This window comes from Ochlerotatus camptorhynchus, unplaced genomic scaffold, assembly GCF_037179485.1.
Source record: "Ochlerotatus camptorhynchus isolate MF236.1 unplaced genomic scaffold, CSIRO-AGI_Acam_v1.1 ptg000424l, whole genome shotgun sequence".
Lineage (NCBI taxonomy): Eukaryota > Metazoa > Arthropoda > Insecta > Diptera > Culicidae > Ochlerotatus > Ochlerotatus camptorhynchus.
In genome coordinates this window covers 26,832-44,771 of record NW_027040910.1, presented here as the reverse complement: position 1 = coordinate 44,771, position 17,940 = coordinate 26,832, and the positions used below count along the sequence as shown (strand labels likewise).

The window sequence follows — 17,940 nt, the reverse complement described above, 5'->3', positions numbered from 1 at the left end:
TCAATCAGAATTACGGACAGTTCGGTAATTCTAAAATTTACCGAAAACATTACCGACCGCTCAGCGGTTGAGATTTCGGTAAAATAATTACCGAAGTCGGAGATATTTTCTAAGTGTGTATGCTATCAATTGACGTCAAACGGTTTTTATAAGTTTTAAGCCGGAATGATTTTTTGGCATTGTTCTGAATGTATCCAAACACTGTCATCAGCGTTCGAAAGATTGAAGGAAACGACAACTCAAAAGCAAGTAAAAGTGAACACGCCTTTGATTCCGTTTTTTCCATAATACAAAGTCTATTTGAAAACAGGAACAAAATTTGCGCCCAAAGGGCAATAAGAGTACTGGGAAAAGATACAACAACAACAACAACAAATTCCTAGCGTAGCGCAACTTGGAGCTAAAGATTTTCCTTTCCCGCTTAAGGGTGAACATCTTTTTGTCTTCCTATTTTTTTGTAGTTCAACATTCCACTCGAATAGCAGAGCGGTTGTACCTTCTTCGCTCACTATTGCTCAAACAATTTTGATAACGAAAAACTAGTTAAAGAAGAAAATTGAGACTGTGACTACACAGCAGGCTCAGGCCGTGTGTTGGTGGGAGGTGGCAGGAGGCCTCAAACAAGGCTCAGCCGGAATCCACTGGTCTGGGACGGAAAGGAAGCTGGATGACGCAGCTGACGGGGAGCGAAAAAGGATCCTGGAACCGAAAGTTTTTTCGGTACCTCTTTCTTTTTAACTGGAAAAGTCAAAAGCTATCAAGAATGGCAAACAAAAACGCCCGAAGGGAATTTCCCCATCACAAGGCGGCGGCGGGAAAAGCCATGGGAATGGATCTTATGTAGGTAAAGTGAAATGATACGTAATTACTTTGTAGAACAACAATGGTTTCGTTCAGCATGGTGGGGAGTTCTCGATAAAGTGGTGGAGGCATGGAGATTGTTTTCTGCTCCGTAGGGGGTTTAGAGATAAATCAAATTTGGGTACAAAGTTTTTCCGGGAATCTCGCTGGCATCCCGGCATGATGAAAGTCCCTTCCTTCGTCTGGTATGGAACGACTCCCGTAGGATGTATTTAAATAAATAATGTGTTCCATTACAACAGCTTAAAGCTGAATCATCCAAACAGGCAGTGACAAGAAAGGGCTTCTCCTTTTCGCCACAATGACCAGTCACTATTCGCCAATTTCATTACAGTTTAATAACAATCAACTCATCTTCAACAGCTACCCTCCTGTTGCACTGGAGCAGCTTTTTTACTGCTCCTTGCTTCAGCACGAGAAGAGCAGCAGTAATAAAATAAAAGTAGATGAGCAATTTGCGTTGCCTTACCTCTTCGTAGATGGTCTCGCGGCGATCCAGAGTGCGAACAGCGATATCATAAAGCTGGCCAGATCGGCTAATAGATGTGCTGCATCTGTTGCTACTGCCAGACTGTTGGAGTAGATACCACCTACACGCGAAGACGAGTCAGAGAAGGGGCAAAAAAGAGTTGATGAGAAAATGAAGCAAAAACAACAGCAAGGGAACATGCATAAATGACGTTGTGACAGTTGTTATAAGTCTTGTTAAGGTACAACCAAATTTGCTACAAGCGGAAACGGGTTTCCTAAAATTGGCAAAAAATATGCTACATCATTTATGGATGATCCCTAACACATAATGACAAATTGCGCCATCAGTTTGCGAAAGCTATGGCAAAAACGCTATTGCTTATGATGACTACGTGGAAATTTTGAAGATGAAGGTTCTAGAGAACTTGCTTCTTAGCCGACAAACTAGGATCAAATTTTCGGTGCTTGATTGTCCGAACAGCGAGACGTTTATTAATTTTACGTTAAGCGAAGCGAACATTATTTTCTCATCGTTTTCTTGGAACCGTCAAATTGCAAAATCCCATTTGAAAAAAAAATACAGACTATAGACGTGCAAGTTACCAGTTACCTACTATCTCCGCTATCATGAATACAACGCACAGGATGCTGGCTAAAATTAATTTCTTCCGGGCAATTTTATCAACTCCATCCATCCGAGGCCGGTGACAATGTGCTGAAAAGAGAAACAGAAGACAAGAATCGCTGTGAAAAACGGTAAACTCACTTTACCTGTTCTGATTGCTGCCGTTGTCTGTGGTGCAGCGGAGCGTGTGGCTAAACAGTAAACTAATTGCAGCTTCTCGGTGTTGTTGAAAGAGGTGGCGAGATTTTTTATTGTTCTAGAGAACTATAGTCAATAAGGACAGTTTGACAATTTAGCAGAAATTGAATACCGTTCAGCGTTTGGAAAATTCAACTAAACTTCAGTGATTTGCAGACATAACCGACGCTAGTTTTGGTGTAGATTTTCACAATGTTTCATGTAAAGCATATTCCATTTTATTTAGAATCTGGACGAAAAAAATGAGTGTTTTATTAGAATTACAACCTATTATTTATGCAGGCAGGTTTGATGAAACAACTTTTTCCATAACACATGTTTTTTTTTCGAAATTGTGATATGTTGTATTTGTTACAAGAAGAGGTTGCAATGCAATTGTTAAATACACCAGTTAATTTCGTTTTCAGATACCGTAAAACGGGGTAACATTGATAGTTTTTTAAAGTATATTCTAAATGTTTTTTACAGCAATGAATGTTTTTCAAATTTTATATTTTTAAAACAAGTACTGAGGATCCAACAATGAATTTGTTAGTAATATGTTGAACGAAAATTAAAGCATTTGCACTATTTGTTTTAGTTTTCTGAATGGACATCAGTTTTTAATTTGGGGTAACTTTGATAATGTTCGATGAATGTAGAAAAAAGTGCGTGAAGCTCAAACAATTTAGTTCTTTAAATATGAAACTTTTAATGAGTATATAATCAGAAAACATCATAAGCAATGAGAAGACAACATTGCATTTGTGATGGCTATATTGGAAATACATTTCATAAGTCATGGTTTGAATGCTTTTTCAAACAGGCGAAAAACGCGATGTGCAATAGAATCATTTTTGTGTCGAGTCAGCTCTCAGCATGATGTTTGCACGTTGTGAATAGTCTCGCAATATCAAAGGAGCTGGTAAAATCAATATCAAGCATGATATTTTGTTCCAATATCACGCGTGATATTGCGAGCGCATGAGAGCGGAAAAATATCAATTGATTTCTGAGTTTGCCAACACTGCTTAAAGATATGTGACCCGATATAAGAGATATGACCGATAAAAATCAATATTATTTTCAAAGTGTTTTTTATGTTACTTCATACGCGAAGTTAACGATTTTCAGAGATGGTTGGAAATGCTAACATGAAGCTTTAGTGTGATGATTTATTAGCTAGAGAATGATCTTTAGAAGAGGGTAGGTGGATAGTTCCATTAGAGTACGGCAGTATGCTGATGATGGTACAGCACGCAACAACCACCCTACTGCTTTCTCTCTGAGATGATCACGTTGGTCATGACGAGAGGAGCAACACAATAGTTGGGTAAAGAAGAACTGCATTATAACACACCATCGACTGGAAATGCTCTCGCAACGTGGGGCTTTAGGTAGTGATGAAAACGTCGCTAGAACTATTCCACAGCCGCAGTCAGTTTATGAGCAACAAGAGGGACGCACATTTTTGCCTGTGGACTTGGAGACATACTTCAAGTCCCCGCGTACATCGTACGGGCTAGGCAAAAATGTGCGTCATCTTGAAAACTGTCGCTTTAATGGCCCTTCGCTCATTTTCAACTTCTATTCAATTTTCATACTGCCGTACTCTAACGGAACTATCCACCTACATTCTTCTAAAGATCATTCTCTAGCTAATAAATCATCACACTAAAGCTTCATGTTAGCATTTCCAACCAACCCCAATATTATTTGTTTTTAGAGATTTAAGCACGATTATATCGGATGAATCCGATAAAATAAATTTGTCCGACTATAAATCAATAAATCAAACTTTAGAGTAATTTTTGGCAAATTTTGAATAAATCTTGGACTTTCGTCCCCCTCGATTTCATTAGCTTTTTCAGTGACAGTGTCTATATATAACAGTGACAGCTCGTTCATGTGGTGGATTTGAAAACGCACGAATTTCTAATGCGTTTTGCAAAATACATCGCACGTGTAGTTTGATTAACTATGTAAAACAGTGTAACACAACGTGATGTAATGTAATTTTTTCTTGATTACAAAAGTCTGTAAATATCTGTGAAAAAACTAAAAAGTCTGTAAATGTATGTAACGAAAAAAATGTCTGTGAAAAAAGTAAAAGTCTGTAAATTCACAGACATGTCTGTAAATCTGGCATCTCTGGTGAGGATTGTGACTCTCTGAAAGCTAAGCATGCATACGTCATACATATTCTTTGCAACATTTTCTTGTAATTTATAAATACAAAATATCATTGATTACATAATAAAAGTAAGAGGTTGTATTCAAGACCAGTGTGAACTGCCATCTGCCTCGATTGCAGTAGGCCGCGCTTGAAAGCTGACGTATTTTTCTTTTGCTGCATACTTTTCGTCAACGAATTAAACATATTTTTTTATTTAAATTTGTGTGCTAAAATTTAGTTTCAAGTGTTCATAAAGTAATCATTCAGTGATATATCGTGTTTTGCCTGTGTTTGCCTTGAATGACTCGGTTGACCTTGAATCTAACCTCCCAAATCTACGATGCAGCTTCAGTTCCATTGTTCGTTGTCGGTTTTCATTGCCTCCCGAGAACCCGGTTTTCCGAGTTCGGATGCCATATTTTCGGCGTGTAGTTCTATTGAGAGATTCGTCACCGTGGGCGAGTTTGAAACCGGTCCGGTTGGTGAATTAGCTCGCGAATGTGCTGATAATGTGTCAGTCGCGAGTTTGAGTGGTGATTCAGTGGCCGACGTTGCCGTGAATCAGCAAGTTTTTCGCTTGCAAAACTGCTCGGCAATGCAAGCAAATTTGTGTTCATTCAAGGAAGTATTTCGACAAAGGTGCATCACGAAATGAGATGCAAAGCTTAGAAAAAATCAAAACTGCGGAACCCAAGGATTGGGGGATCAAATTAACATGGTGAGACAAGTCCAAATACTTTTTACAATTAAAAAAAAATAAACTAAATACCTGCCAGGATTCAACAGAACATTTTGAAACTGGAAAGGCGTGTGTAATACTAATATCCAATTAATAGAGGTAATACATACATGCAGGGCTTATTGTAAGTGAAAGTAACCTCGGAATGGGCGTGACTCTCCAGACATTTTGAAATGGGTTGCTGGATCTGCAATAGAGCTATCATTTTCTAACTCTCGGACTAAAGCTGTCTGCAATGACCATAAATGCGACATTGTAGGGAGATTTCTTTCATAATAAAACTGATGGCCAGTGGGGGTTAGAGAGAATACACACCCACACACAATATGAACACCCATCTGCCTCATAATTCACTGCCGTGCACTCAGTCAGTAGCTCAGTTAGCACGTTTATTCTTCCGTGATGGTACTCAATCCTTGTTTTGAATGACATGCTGTGTGTGCGAAGGCAAGCGCTGTGAGTCGCCTGTTCGCAAGTGATTGAATGCTTTTGTTGGCTCTTTCATTGCCTTGTCCTTTACCTTTTGGGCACAAATGGTCTGGACAGAGCAATGAATTGAATAGTGCAGTGCTTTCACACTCAGCCTAAGCAGTCAATAATTTTACGTTCTGTTCAAGACACGACCGTAGATTTGACGCAAGATTGCGAGCTCGAATTCAATATTCGGCGACTGTGTTAGGGAAACCACTTGTTTTCTGATGACAAAATTACGCATTAAACACCATTCGGCGAAACCGGATGGAATTCGATTTTGAAATCTGTTTTAGGGAAAGCGCTCTTCGCAGGCAATCGGTGATAATTTTAATTATCATAGCAACAGTTGCACATTCGTGCAATTTTCAATGATGACTTTTCGAAAAATGATAAAGTTTTAATTTTAACAGATTCGTAGAAAAATTTCCTATCGATTGGCGTATTAATAATTAAAATAATTAAATCAGACCACTTCATGCCACGACCGACTTTTAAAATTGTACCTCCAATGCTGTTTTAACACTAAATGGTATGTTTGATTTAAACTTATGGGAACTGACATCCGATTGATGACCTTGACAAAAATTGCGAACGATGCTCTAGATGCAGCAAACAACATAGCACCTCTAAGTGTACGTCAACTGTATTGAAATGCGTTAATTGTTTAAAAACTAATAAGGAGCGTAAATTAAATCTGGACGTCAACCACGCAGCATTTAGTTCTAATTGTTTTGTTTATAAAAAACTATATGATCAGAAAAAAAGCAGCTTACATTTCAATAAATAGCAACCAAGTTCCAGTAGTAATGTGAGTAAATTAGAGATTTTATATTTGAATATTGCGGGGTTATCTACAAACTACGTAACATTACGTCAGATTGTAGAAGAAAATCGTCCACTTTTGGTTTTGTTAGCAGAAACACATATTGTAGAAATTGAATCTTTTGATCAGTATAGCATTCCGGGATATAAAGCTGCTGCTTGTTTGTCACATTCGAGGCACACTGGCGGTGTTGCTATTTATGTCAAAGAATCAGTTCAATTCAATATTCGCCAAAACGAAGTTATTGATGGCAATTGGTTCTTAGGCATTACAGTTGAACGTGGCATGAAGATGGGTAATTATGGTGTTTTGTATCATTCTCCCAGTTCAAGTAATCAGCGTTTTATTGAAATTTTAGAGAACTGGTTCGAGACATTTTTAGATTCTAGTAAATTAAATATACTTGCGGGTGATTTTAACATTAATTGGCATGATACTAGCAATTCGATCCATCTGAAGCAATTAGCTGATTTCTTTAATTTAAAACAATTAGTAAGTGAATGCACGCGTATTTCCCGGCACAGTAGAACTTTGATTGACCATGTTTATTCTAATTTTGATTCTGTCAGTTCAGTTACTCAAGCTGATTTGAAAATAACCGATCATGAAACTTTAGTAATTAATTTCTTAGACAGTGTTAACGATAACGATAATTTTGTAAAATTGAAGTGCTGGAGGAAATATTCGAAGCAAGCTGTTTCGAATCTTGTTGAGAGAAGCGTGGATTTTCCATTAGTTACCGGAACTTTAGATGAAGATGCAGCTGTTCTTACTAACGTTTTGAAAACTTGTACCAATAAATTAGTTGAACAAAAGTTTGTTTCTTTGAAAAACTCGAACAGCTGGTACAATTTGGATCTTTTGCGTCTTAAACGTAAGAGGGACAAATGGTACAACAAGTTTTGTAGATCTAATAGTGATAATCATTGGAATAGGTACACGGTCGTGCGTAATAAATATTCACAATCGATTAAGAAAACTCGATGTGAATATATTCAGAGGAAAATTGATCAGCATCAAAACAACAGCAAAGAGTTATGGAAAATTTTGAAATCTTTGATGAAGCCTAGTAATTGTAAATCGCGGACCATAACTTTTGATGGCATATTAGAACAGTCAGAACAAGTAATTGCTTCTAAGTTTAATGACTATTTCGTCGAGAGCGTTTCACTGATCAATCAATCTATTGAACTGATCAATGAACCGGACGAAATAAAACAGCCGATTAATAGTAATTGTAGATTTAATGGTTTTCACCCAATTACATTAGATGAACTTAAAAATATTTGCTTTTCATTAGGAAAAACGGCTGGAGTAGATAATGTTAATGCTAGAGTTATTCAAGATTGCTTTCATGTCATTCGACACACTCTGCGGGACCTTATTAATCAATCATTACAATCTGGGAACGTGCCGCATATTTGGAAAGAATCTTTAGTTGTTCCTATACAAAAAGTTGCTGGGACGATTAAAGCCGAAGAGTTTCGTCCCATCAACATGTTGCACACATTAGAGAAAATTTTGGAACTTGTTGTAAAAGACCAGCTGTTAGAATATTAAAATAGTAACTGTTTGTTGATACCGGAACAATCGGGATACCGGGAAGGCCATTCTTGTGAAACCGCGTTAAACTTAGTGTTAGCTAAATGGAAAGAAAATTTGGAGCATAAAGATACGATTGTTGCTGTGTTTTTGGATCTAAAACGCGCTTTTGAGACAATTTCTAGGCCCTTATTGTTGAGAACAATCAAGCGCTTTGGAATTTCGGGTTCTGCATACAAATGGTTTGAAAGCTATTTATCTGACAGAACACAAAGGACTGTTTTTAATGATTTTGTATCTTGTCCCGTTGACAATGACCTTGGAGTGCCTCAGGGAAGTGTATTAGGGCCCCTTTTATTTATTATGTATATTAATGACATGCGACGAGTTTTACGGTTTTGTGATGTTAATCTTTTTACTGACGATACTGTGTTATTCATTGCAGCTAAAGATTTAGAAGAAGCCGTTTCACGCTTGAATGAAGATTTGCGTTCTCTAAGTAGATGGTTGAAGTATAAACAATTGAAATTGAATATAAGTAAAACTAAATTCATGGTAATTTCGCGGAATCGTGTAGATGATGATGTCTCTGTTGTTATTGATGATGAGACACTTGATCGCGTTCAGGAAATTAAATATCTTGGCGTGATTATTGATGACAAACTCAAGTTCAATTCTCATATTGACAATGTCATCAAGAAAATTGCCAAGAAGTATGGAATCCTATGTCGCTTGAAAAACGATTTAACTATTGGTAGTAAAATACAGTTATACAAATCAATCATCTCCCCTCATCTAGACTTTTGCCCTTCCATTTTATTTTTGGCCAATGAAACACAAATATCGAGATTACAGCGTTTGCAGAATAAAGTAATGCGTTTGATTTTAAGATGTAATAGATTCACTTCCTCAACTTTTATGCTGGACGCTTTGCAATGGCTGTCAGTGAAGCAAAGAATTGTGTTTTTGACTATGGTGTTCATTTTTAAAGTAGTTAACGGTTTGCTGCCTCGATATTTGTGTGATCGGATTGAAAGAGGAAGTGATTTTCATAGATATAACACTAGAAACGCGGATGAAGTAAGAACACCACATCTTTTGAATAATGCTTCACAAAATTCATTATTTTTCAAAGGTATAAATGTTTTCAATTCGATGCCTAGACACATCAAGCGTGCAACTACACTTACAGAATTCAAGAGACGCTGCATTTCACATGTGAAAGCTGTTTATTGAGCAGTTAAATTTTTATGAATGGATAAATCATGTATCTTGACAAAGTTATCTCTAACGGATTATTTTGTATGGAGACTGTCATATAGACATTTTAGTAATTGGTGTAGCATATACAAAAAACTACATTGTTTGCCTCGATGGTGATGATGGATTTTTAGTTTTTTGATTTTGTAGTAGTAATAGTAAAAATAGCTTTGAGTAGTCTACGATGGTTTGAGCCTCGCGCGCGGAATACAGGTATAAATGACTAATACGTGGAAATTGTGGCAAAAGCCTTGAATTAGTAAAGGGTTGGCTGGAAGTCGTTTCCTTGGATATAGTCCTGGCACTGCGGAAGCTTAAACGTGTAAATCCCAGGTCACGTGTAAATGGAAGTATTGTCGAGGACTATACTTGGACTTTTGATAACTAGTTACACCTTTGAATGTTTTTGGTTGATGCCTATAGCATATTTAACAGGACATTTATATCTGTAATTGTAACCAGCTCGATTTTGTTTGCAAACCTGGTTAAAATGTTTATATTTAATTATCTTAAAGATAACTCGTCCAGCTCAAACCTTTGTAGGGGTAAGAGGTGGGACCATCATCATCATCATCATCATCATCAAATGTTTAGAAAATACTTTTTAACAAATCGATCGTGGTCCTTAAAAGGACCATTTTGTCGTGATGGTTGAGTAATTCTGAGCTATAAGGGTGTTCAACACAGATGAGGCTGACGAGCTATATATTGTTTGAACGAGGGTGACGACGCGCTTGGCATAGATAGCCCACAGCGGCTCACGAAGAGCTTCTGAATCCGATAAGTAGCAGTGCGGCTTCTTCCTCCTTCTTCGGTTATTGGACGTTCATGTGGAGTGCAGCTCGCTGCTTGCGGTCAGCCTTTAGTTGTGTACTGGAGAGCCATGTTCAACGCCATGCGCTAAAAGGACAGCTGCTGCTGCTGATGAGTGGCTGATGGATGAAGTGGATGGAATTCGATTTTGAAATCTGTGTTAGGGAAAGTGCATTTTGCAGGAAATTGGTGATAAATTTGATAACCACTGCAACAGTTGGACATTTTTGTAATCTTCAATAGTGACCTTTTGAAAATTAATAAAATGTTCATTTTAGCAGATATGCAAAAAAAAATCCAATCGATTCAATTTTTTTTCCTTGGTTTGCGTTCCGTCGATCTTGTTTGCCATGCTGAGCAACAATGCTACCGACACCAGGGAGGCAGCTCCCACACCTGGATCCTACCTATCGATCCATCAACTCATGAACCGGGGACCAACGGCTTTACTTCCCATCCGAAGGAAGGCGTGATCAGAGATGTTATGCCTCAGAAAATCCCGGCGGCGCCGACTGGGATTGAACCCAGGCCTGCTGAATCGGTTCCAATGTTTAATTAAAATCCATCCGCATTTGACATAGTTATAAGTGTTCAAAAGCTGACCACTTTTCGTAACGCGGATGATTTTGATTTTTTTGAAATACACAAATTTCACGAATGTATAACTGTTGCTTTGATAATTAAAATTATCACTGATTGCCAGCGAAAAGCGATTTCCCTAACACAGATTTCAAAGTTGAATTCCATTTGGTTTCACCAAACGGTGTTTATTCAATCACCGCGTGGTGAGTGGTGGTGTTCTCAAGTACACAACGAAAGGCTACCTGCAAGCGGCGAGCTACAGCCCACATGACCATCCGTAGAAGGAGGAAGAAACCGCACCACTATTGATCGGAATCAGTAGCTCTTCGTGAGTCGCTGTTGGCCATCTATGTCAAGTGCGTCATACTAAAGAGTGTAAACAGAGAGAACGCCGCTCAAATTCCTATTCCTACACAAAACACAAGCTCCTGCCGCAGTTAACAAGTACTTCTGAACTCCTGACTTCTGAAACCATTCTTCATCTTCAAAATTAACAGTATTGCTTTTCTCTTGCTCTAACTCTTTTAACATAGCGAAACTACAGGAGCATTTACCCTAGCTGGCAATGTATAATACTATTAGGGGAGAACGGTACATAACGCAATTTTCAAACCAATTCTAGGATTTAGCATGCAGGATTTTGAGTTCAGATGCTATGCTAGAAGTGCTGCTTGATATATTTTTTTTTCCTTTATTATAAAGATTTTTAGCCATAGGCTAGTCCATCTCTTGCTGCTTGATAAGACAACAAAACAGTTACGTAAAAGCCATGAAAAACACAAATGAAAGTCAGCATGTGCGTTCTGCTCAGGGGGTGCGGTGTATACCATTGTTCCCTAATTTAACACCTTCTTCCTAATTATGGTAATTGTTATAGAGGGTCTAGTATACGAGAGAAGCGGATTAAAAAAAAACTGCCTTGGCAACCTATGCCAAGGTGATTTCTAGCAACACAGCCAATGCAATCACGATAGGTGCTACTCGATTGGCTCTGGCTTTGACAGTTCGTTTGGCTCATCAGCCAGTCCACTTCTCTCTTATTTTAATACTAGACGAAAAGATATTTTTCTGGTATTTATGCAGAATTTATTTTCAAGTTCCATTGTCTATAACTATGAATCGCGTTGATTGATTTTAAATAAATTTTCACCCCTTACGTATTCGTCAAAATATAAAAAAAAATGCTGCCATAAGTTTCTGATTCTAATCACTAGAGATGCAATGGTGCATTGAAACGTGTGTCCAGATATACTTTTAACGAGGCTTTATTTATAAAACAGAAAAACAATTCAGGAATTAAACAACCCCAACGCAAGAACTAAAACTGATTAAATAACACCACATATTAAATTTCAGCATTACATATAAAAGAGGAATACTTTGGTGGCCCAATTCGACATAGTGCGGCCCGAAAATGTACAGCATTCCCTTCATATATGCAGGGGGTGATACCGTTCACCCACCACTATTTCTCATCTTATTGAGCTGATTTTCTAGTTTATAGTTGACACTATTAACCAGGGCGTCACAATTTTAGTTTCAATAGACAAAATGCGATGCGACGAAGAGACTGCTAGCTTTCTTTTACTGTTGAAGTCGAAAATGAAAAAAAATATATTTAAGGTTCTACAAAGGGTACGTAATTTTGTGTTCTTCTTCTTTTTTAAATATCATAAAATCATCATCATTAGTTCACACATACATTCATAAATTATGAATAAGAAAAATTAAAACATGTATTTCGTGATCTTAGATCGAAAATTTCACTGTATTTACTTACTTGTGTTCTTCGAAGTATAGCACAATTAAACGCAATCGAATACACGAAACTCAAAACGACTGCTTCACAAAACTCTTGGTGAACAAAATGTATCACAAAGAAAACCATTTCTACTTTTATTGTTTTGCTAGCAATCGTGAAAGTATCATTGAAACAGCGGTGCCAGATGTATTGCGTCTAGCAATGAATTTAAGTTTATTAAAACTTTTAATTGCGAAGTCTGCCTCATTAACATAGATGAGTGGATGTTATTAATGAATCAAAAACTGATTAAATAAAACATAAATGACCATTTTAGACATTTTATCGGTCCAATTAAAAAAGTCACAGAAGATTGAATTCAACACTAACAGGGTTGATGGCAGCAGTGCACGTAGCCTGGTAGGGTAGAGAACTACTCCGGCCTAATCACCCATTTTGGGCCTATCGAGCAGAAAACTTCAAATAACTCCATGATTTCAGAGTTAAAAAGTCAATTATGCGTTTGGTATGATACTTTAGTTAATAAGCTACTGAACGACGTCAATGAGAACGCGTGGTATAAAGGTTTGCACCCATTATTCCCAAAAACAAAAGAAGCGCTCCGACCGAATCAATTTTTATCTTCATCCGATAGGCCGAAATGAGTTCATTGGCGTTTCAATTGCGTTTCAATGCGTTAGGCCGAGTTTAAAATCCGTAGGCCGAGTTTGGCGTCAAGAAGCAGTGTTGGACTTTTGACAATATCTCAACTATTGGTTTCTCTTTATCAAATCTTACGGTACGTACTGAAAGGTAAATAAATTTGAAAGCCATCAGTAATAATAACATTCCGTTTGGTGATATACTGCGCAAGATTATGAAAGATTAAGTGCGGGTTATGCTTAATAGGCCGGAAATGGGGTAGTTAACCCTATACACTTTCCCGCTCAGGGATGTAAACAAACTTGCAAACAGCGCAGTCTGGCAGTACATTCTTATCCACTAGATAGTGTGACATCACATTTGCTGTTGTATTAAAATGAAGGAAGAAAAGAGATGGTTAAGTTTTCCTCACCATACCAGTTGATATTTATGAAAAATGGGTAGTTTTGGCGTGGGGACATGCACTTCCAATGAATTTTACCAATACATTTAGAAAATGATGATCGAAGAATATTTCAAAAAGAAGAAGCAAACAAAATAATTACCCTTTGTAGAACCTTAAAGCATTTCTCACGTGAATACACTTAAAGATTACACGTTATATGTTTAGTTTATATTCTATTCACATATTTATCTAAAAAAAGTAACGATAACGATACATAACGCACATTAAGGGGGGACACCTGTTGGGATCTCTAAAACAAAAGTAATTTTTGTTTATTTTTTAAGATCATTCGAACAAATGCGATCACTTTGGGTTTTCAATACATTAGTAAGCAACATTTTATTTTTGAAAATATTCATCCCAAAATATTACTTTTTCCGCTGTTGGCAGCCCTTTTCTTGACACAACATTGTTTCACTTTGCGAGCCCTGCGCTTTGGTCAGAGAGCGTATAGGGCATCGTTGTGCCAGATTGGTCGAGGCACATTTCGAGTATGAGAAAGTGGTTAGAGTTTGCTCAAAAGTGCCTGAGCAAAATGCAAGTACTTTCAATGATTACCCGTAGTTGCAATACCCAAGCAGCAACTTTGACTTTGTAAGAGTTGTTTACACCAGTATTTAAACTTAAAGAAGGTTTTTAAACTTTCATAAAGTGTACAATGCTGTTTGGGCAGTGAAGGTATAATTTTGAACTAAAATAGGATACAGTCAAAACATTGAGAAACATAACGCATAATTTAAAAAAAAAAAAAATGCCTGAATTTGCAACCGATGAACCATTCTGATGGCCTATGGGTACCCAAGTAACCATATAGTCGCAATAAAGCTTTGTATATACTCACTTTGCGATAATATGGTTAGTTGGGGAATCCGATGAAAATAATCACTTCTTGAAACTAATCCCGGTTGTATGTATTTCTTTCTTTCTTTCTTTTGCAATTTGCATATAACACCGACGGAGTGCACATTCCAAGTGCTGGGTGACCTAAAGATGACCAGTGACATGGGACGCGAATGTCCTCCCAGAAAAGCAGGGGAATACAATAAAATTTGTTTTCGTTGAAGGATGTATCACAACAAAGGTAATTTAGATGCATAAAACAAATTTAAATTTATAGCACAAGAAACAAGGAAACGGGAAAGGAGACGTGAACATCAAGGTACGATGGAGACTCACTCATCACATTGAAACAACCAGATAAGTACACTTGCTTTTTATTTTATTCTACACATATATCCCAATCATTTTATAACTAAATACGTGCCAGAATGAAAAGTTTTTTTTTTTTCTGGAAGTGAGAATACACTTGTGTATTTTTGCGGGGCTTATTGTATCAGAAAATGACCTCAGAATGTACGTGCAGAAACAGGCATTCTTGAAATGGGTCGTTTGATGTACGATAGAGCTGTCACCTTTCATCTCCAGGGCTAAAAATATTTGCACATTCGACATACAGAAAATGCAGATAAGTTTCTTCCATAAAAACTCTGCCGGTACAGAGGGCGATGGATTGTACTCACACACACACACACACACACACACAACATTGTTTCACTTTGCGAGATAGGGATCTTGGGGACTATTCGATCGATTTGATTCTACTGTCCGAGTGCCGCCATTTTGGTAGTTTTGCGAATTTCGAAAAAAAATCCTATGTAAGATTCTAGATATTTTAATGAAGCACTGAAAACACTAACCATTTTTCTTTTTTACGATGTTTCAGTGCTGACAACGCAACAAAAAAATCACCTGCATTTGTCTATTTGCAGGGCTGCCAACAACGGAAAAATGAAATTTTGGTCTGAACCTTTTCGAGAAAAAAGCTGAAATGTTGCTTAATAACATACTGAACCGCATTTATTCTAATGATCTAAAAAACTAACCAAATACCTTTTCTTAGAAATCTCAACAGGTGTACGATCGCTGCCCAAGCCACGACGTCAAGATCATCATAGGAGATCTAAACGCTCAAGTAGGCCAGGAGGAGGAATTCAGACCGACGATTGGAAAGTTCAGCGCCCACCAGCTGACGAACGGGAACGGCCTACGACTCATCGGTTTCGCCGCCTCCAAGAACATGGCCATACGTAGCACCTTCTTCCAACACCACCTCCCCTATCGTTACACCAGCAGACGGAATCACAAATCGACCACGTTCTGATTGATGGACGGCACTTCTCCGACATTATCAACGTCAGCACCTATCGTGGCGCTAACATCGACTCTGACCACTACCTGGTGATGGTCAAACTGCGCCCAACCTAGAGCGGTACAACCTAGAGCGACTGAAGCAACCGGATGTCGCCTTAGCATACGCGCAGAATCTCGAGGCTGCGTTGCCAGAGGAGGGCGAGCTCGATGTGCCCCCTCTAGATGACTGCTGGAGTACAGTAAAAGCAGCCATGACCGACGCAGCCGAGAGCACCATCGGGTACGTGGAAAGAAGTCGACGGAATGAATGGTTCGACGAGGAGTGCAGAGCGATTTTGGAGGAGAAGAACGCAGCGCGGGCGGTAATGCTGCAGCATGGAACCCGACAGAACGTGGAACGGTATAAACAGAAGCGGAAACAACAGACCTGCATCTTTCGGGAGAAAAAACGCCGCCTGGAAGAAGCGGAGTGCGAGGAAATGGAACTGCTGTGCCGTTCCCAAGAAACACGGAAGTTCTACCAGAAGCTCAACGCATCCCGCCACGGCTTCGTGCCGCGAGCCGAAATGTGCAAGGATAAGGACGGGAGCCTCTTGACGGACGGACGTGAGGTGATTGAAAGGTGGAAACAGCACTTCGATGCGCACCTGAATGGCGAGGAGAACGTAGGCACGGGATACCAGCGCAATGGAGGAAACGACTACGTCAGTGCAGCAGAGGACAGAACTGATCCAACTCCCACGCTGAGGGAAGTTAAGGACTCCATTCAGCAGCTCAAAAACAACAAAGCAGCTGGTAAGGATGGTGTCGCAGCCGAACTCATCAAGATGGGCCCAGAAAAGTTGGCCACCTGCCTGCACCGGATGATAGTCAGGATCTGGGAAACAGAACAGCTACCGGAGGAGTGGAAGGAGGGGGTAATCTGCCCCATTCACAAGAAAGGCGACCATTTGGAATGTGAGAGCTACAGAGCGATCACCATTTTGAATGCCGCCTACAAAGTGCTATCCCAGATCATCTTCCGTCGTCTATCACCTCTCATGCCTACTCTTCAAAATTGCTCTAGAAGGTGTAATGCGACGAGCCAGGCTCAACAGCCGGGGTACGATTTTCACGAAATCCGGTCAATTTGTATGCTTTGCGGACGACATGGACATTATCGCAAGAACATTTGGAACGGTGGCAGAACTATATACCCGCCTGAAACACGAAGCAGCAAAGGTCGGACTGGTGGTGAGTGCGTCAAAAACAAAGTACATGCTAGTAGGCGGAACCGAATATGACAGGATTCGTCTAGGAAGTAATGTCACGATAGACGGGGATACTTTCGAGGTAGTGGAGGAATTCGTTTACCTTGGATCCTTAATGACGGCTGACAACAATGTGAGTGGTGAAATACGAAGGCACATCATCAGTGGAAGTCGTACCTACTACGGGCTCCAGAAGAAACTACGGTCAAAAAAGATTCACCCCCGCACCAAATGTACCATGTACAGAACGCTAATAAGACCGGTGGTCCTCTATGGACACGAGACATGGACTATGCTCGAGGAGGACCTGCAAGCACTCGGAGTTTTCGAGCGACGTGTGCTAAGGACGATCTTCGGTGGTGTGCAGGAGAACGGTGAGTGGCGGCGAAGAATGAACCACGAGCTCGCTGCACTCTACGGCGAACCCAGCATCCAGAAGGTGGCCAAAGCCGGAAGGATGCGGTGGGCAGGGCATGTTGCAAGAATGCCGGACAACAACCCTGCAAAGTTGGTGTTCGCTACTGATCCGGTTGGCACAAGAAGGCGTGGAGCGCAGAGAGCACGATGGGCGGACCAGGTAGAGCGTGATCTAGCGAGCATTGGGCATGACCGAGGATGGAGAGCGGCAGCCGCAAACCGAGTATTGTGGCGTACTATTGTTGATTATGTCTTAAATGTGATGTTGTGTAACGTTTGTGTTGTACACACAACGAACAGCAGCTTAAGCGCCACTCTCTGACTAGAGAGACTGCTGACGCGTTTTCCGGTCCGGCTATGAGACTCGGTCTGAGGGCGAGTTTAAGTGGCTCAAACACTACGGTTTCCCTAGCTTGCCCAAACGGGAAACAAAATATGCGGAAAGGAAGGAACAAACTCTTAATATTACCGTATTTAGGATGAAGCTTCACAATCCACTAGGCGAAGAAGCATTTGTATTTTCATGGAACTTCTCATAGTTAAAACAATATTTACATTGGTCTGGGGAAGGTTCCTAAATTTGAGCTCAAATTATCTATTCTAAACTTACAGTTTCGAGGCTATTGTCTTCTGCCCTTACTACAGCACTGTGGACGCCGTTCCGATGAACAAAGAATGCTGCGACGTTGCTCGATGCGTAGTGATCACGATGCGACAAAGGCGGTGTTCT

General features: G+C 39.4%; 1 protein-coding gene across 1 annotated transcript in view; it reads right to left on the bottom strand.

Moving 5' to 3' along the window:
- ZnT35C (Zinc transporter 35C) overlaps nt 1-17,940 on the bottom strand; it is a 103,056-nt gene that overhangs the window by 69,718 nt on the left and 15,398 nt on the right. The window contains exons 2-3 of the mRNA XM_065233973.1: nt 1,943-2,047; nt 1,331-1,451 (exon numbers count right to left, since the gene is read on the bottom strand). Of these exons, the coding sequence (XP_065090045.1) occupies nt 1,331-1,451; nt 1,943-2,027 (206 nt within the window). The 5' untranslated portion in view covers nt 2,028-2,047. The remainder of the gene's footprint in view (nt 1-1,330; nt 1,452-1,942; nt 2,048-17,940) is intronic.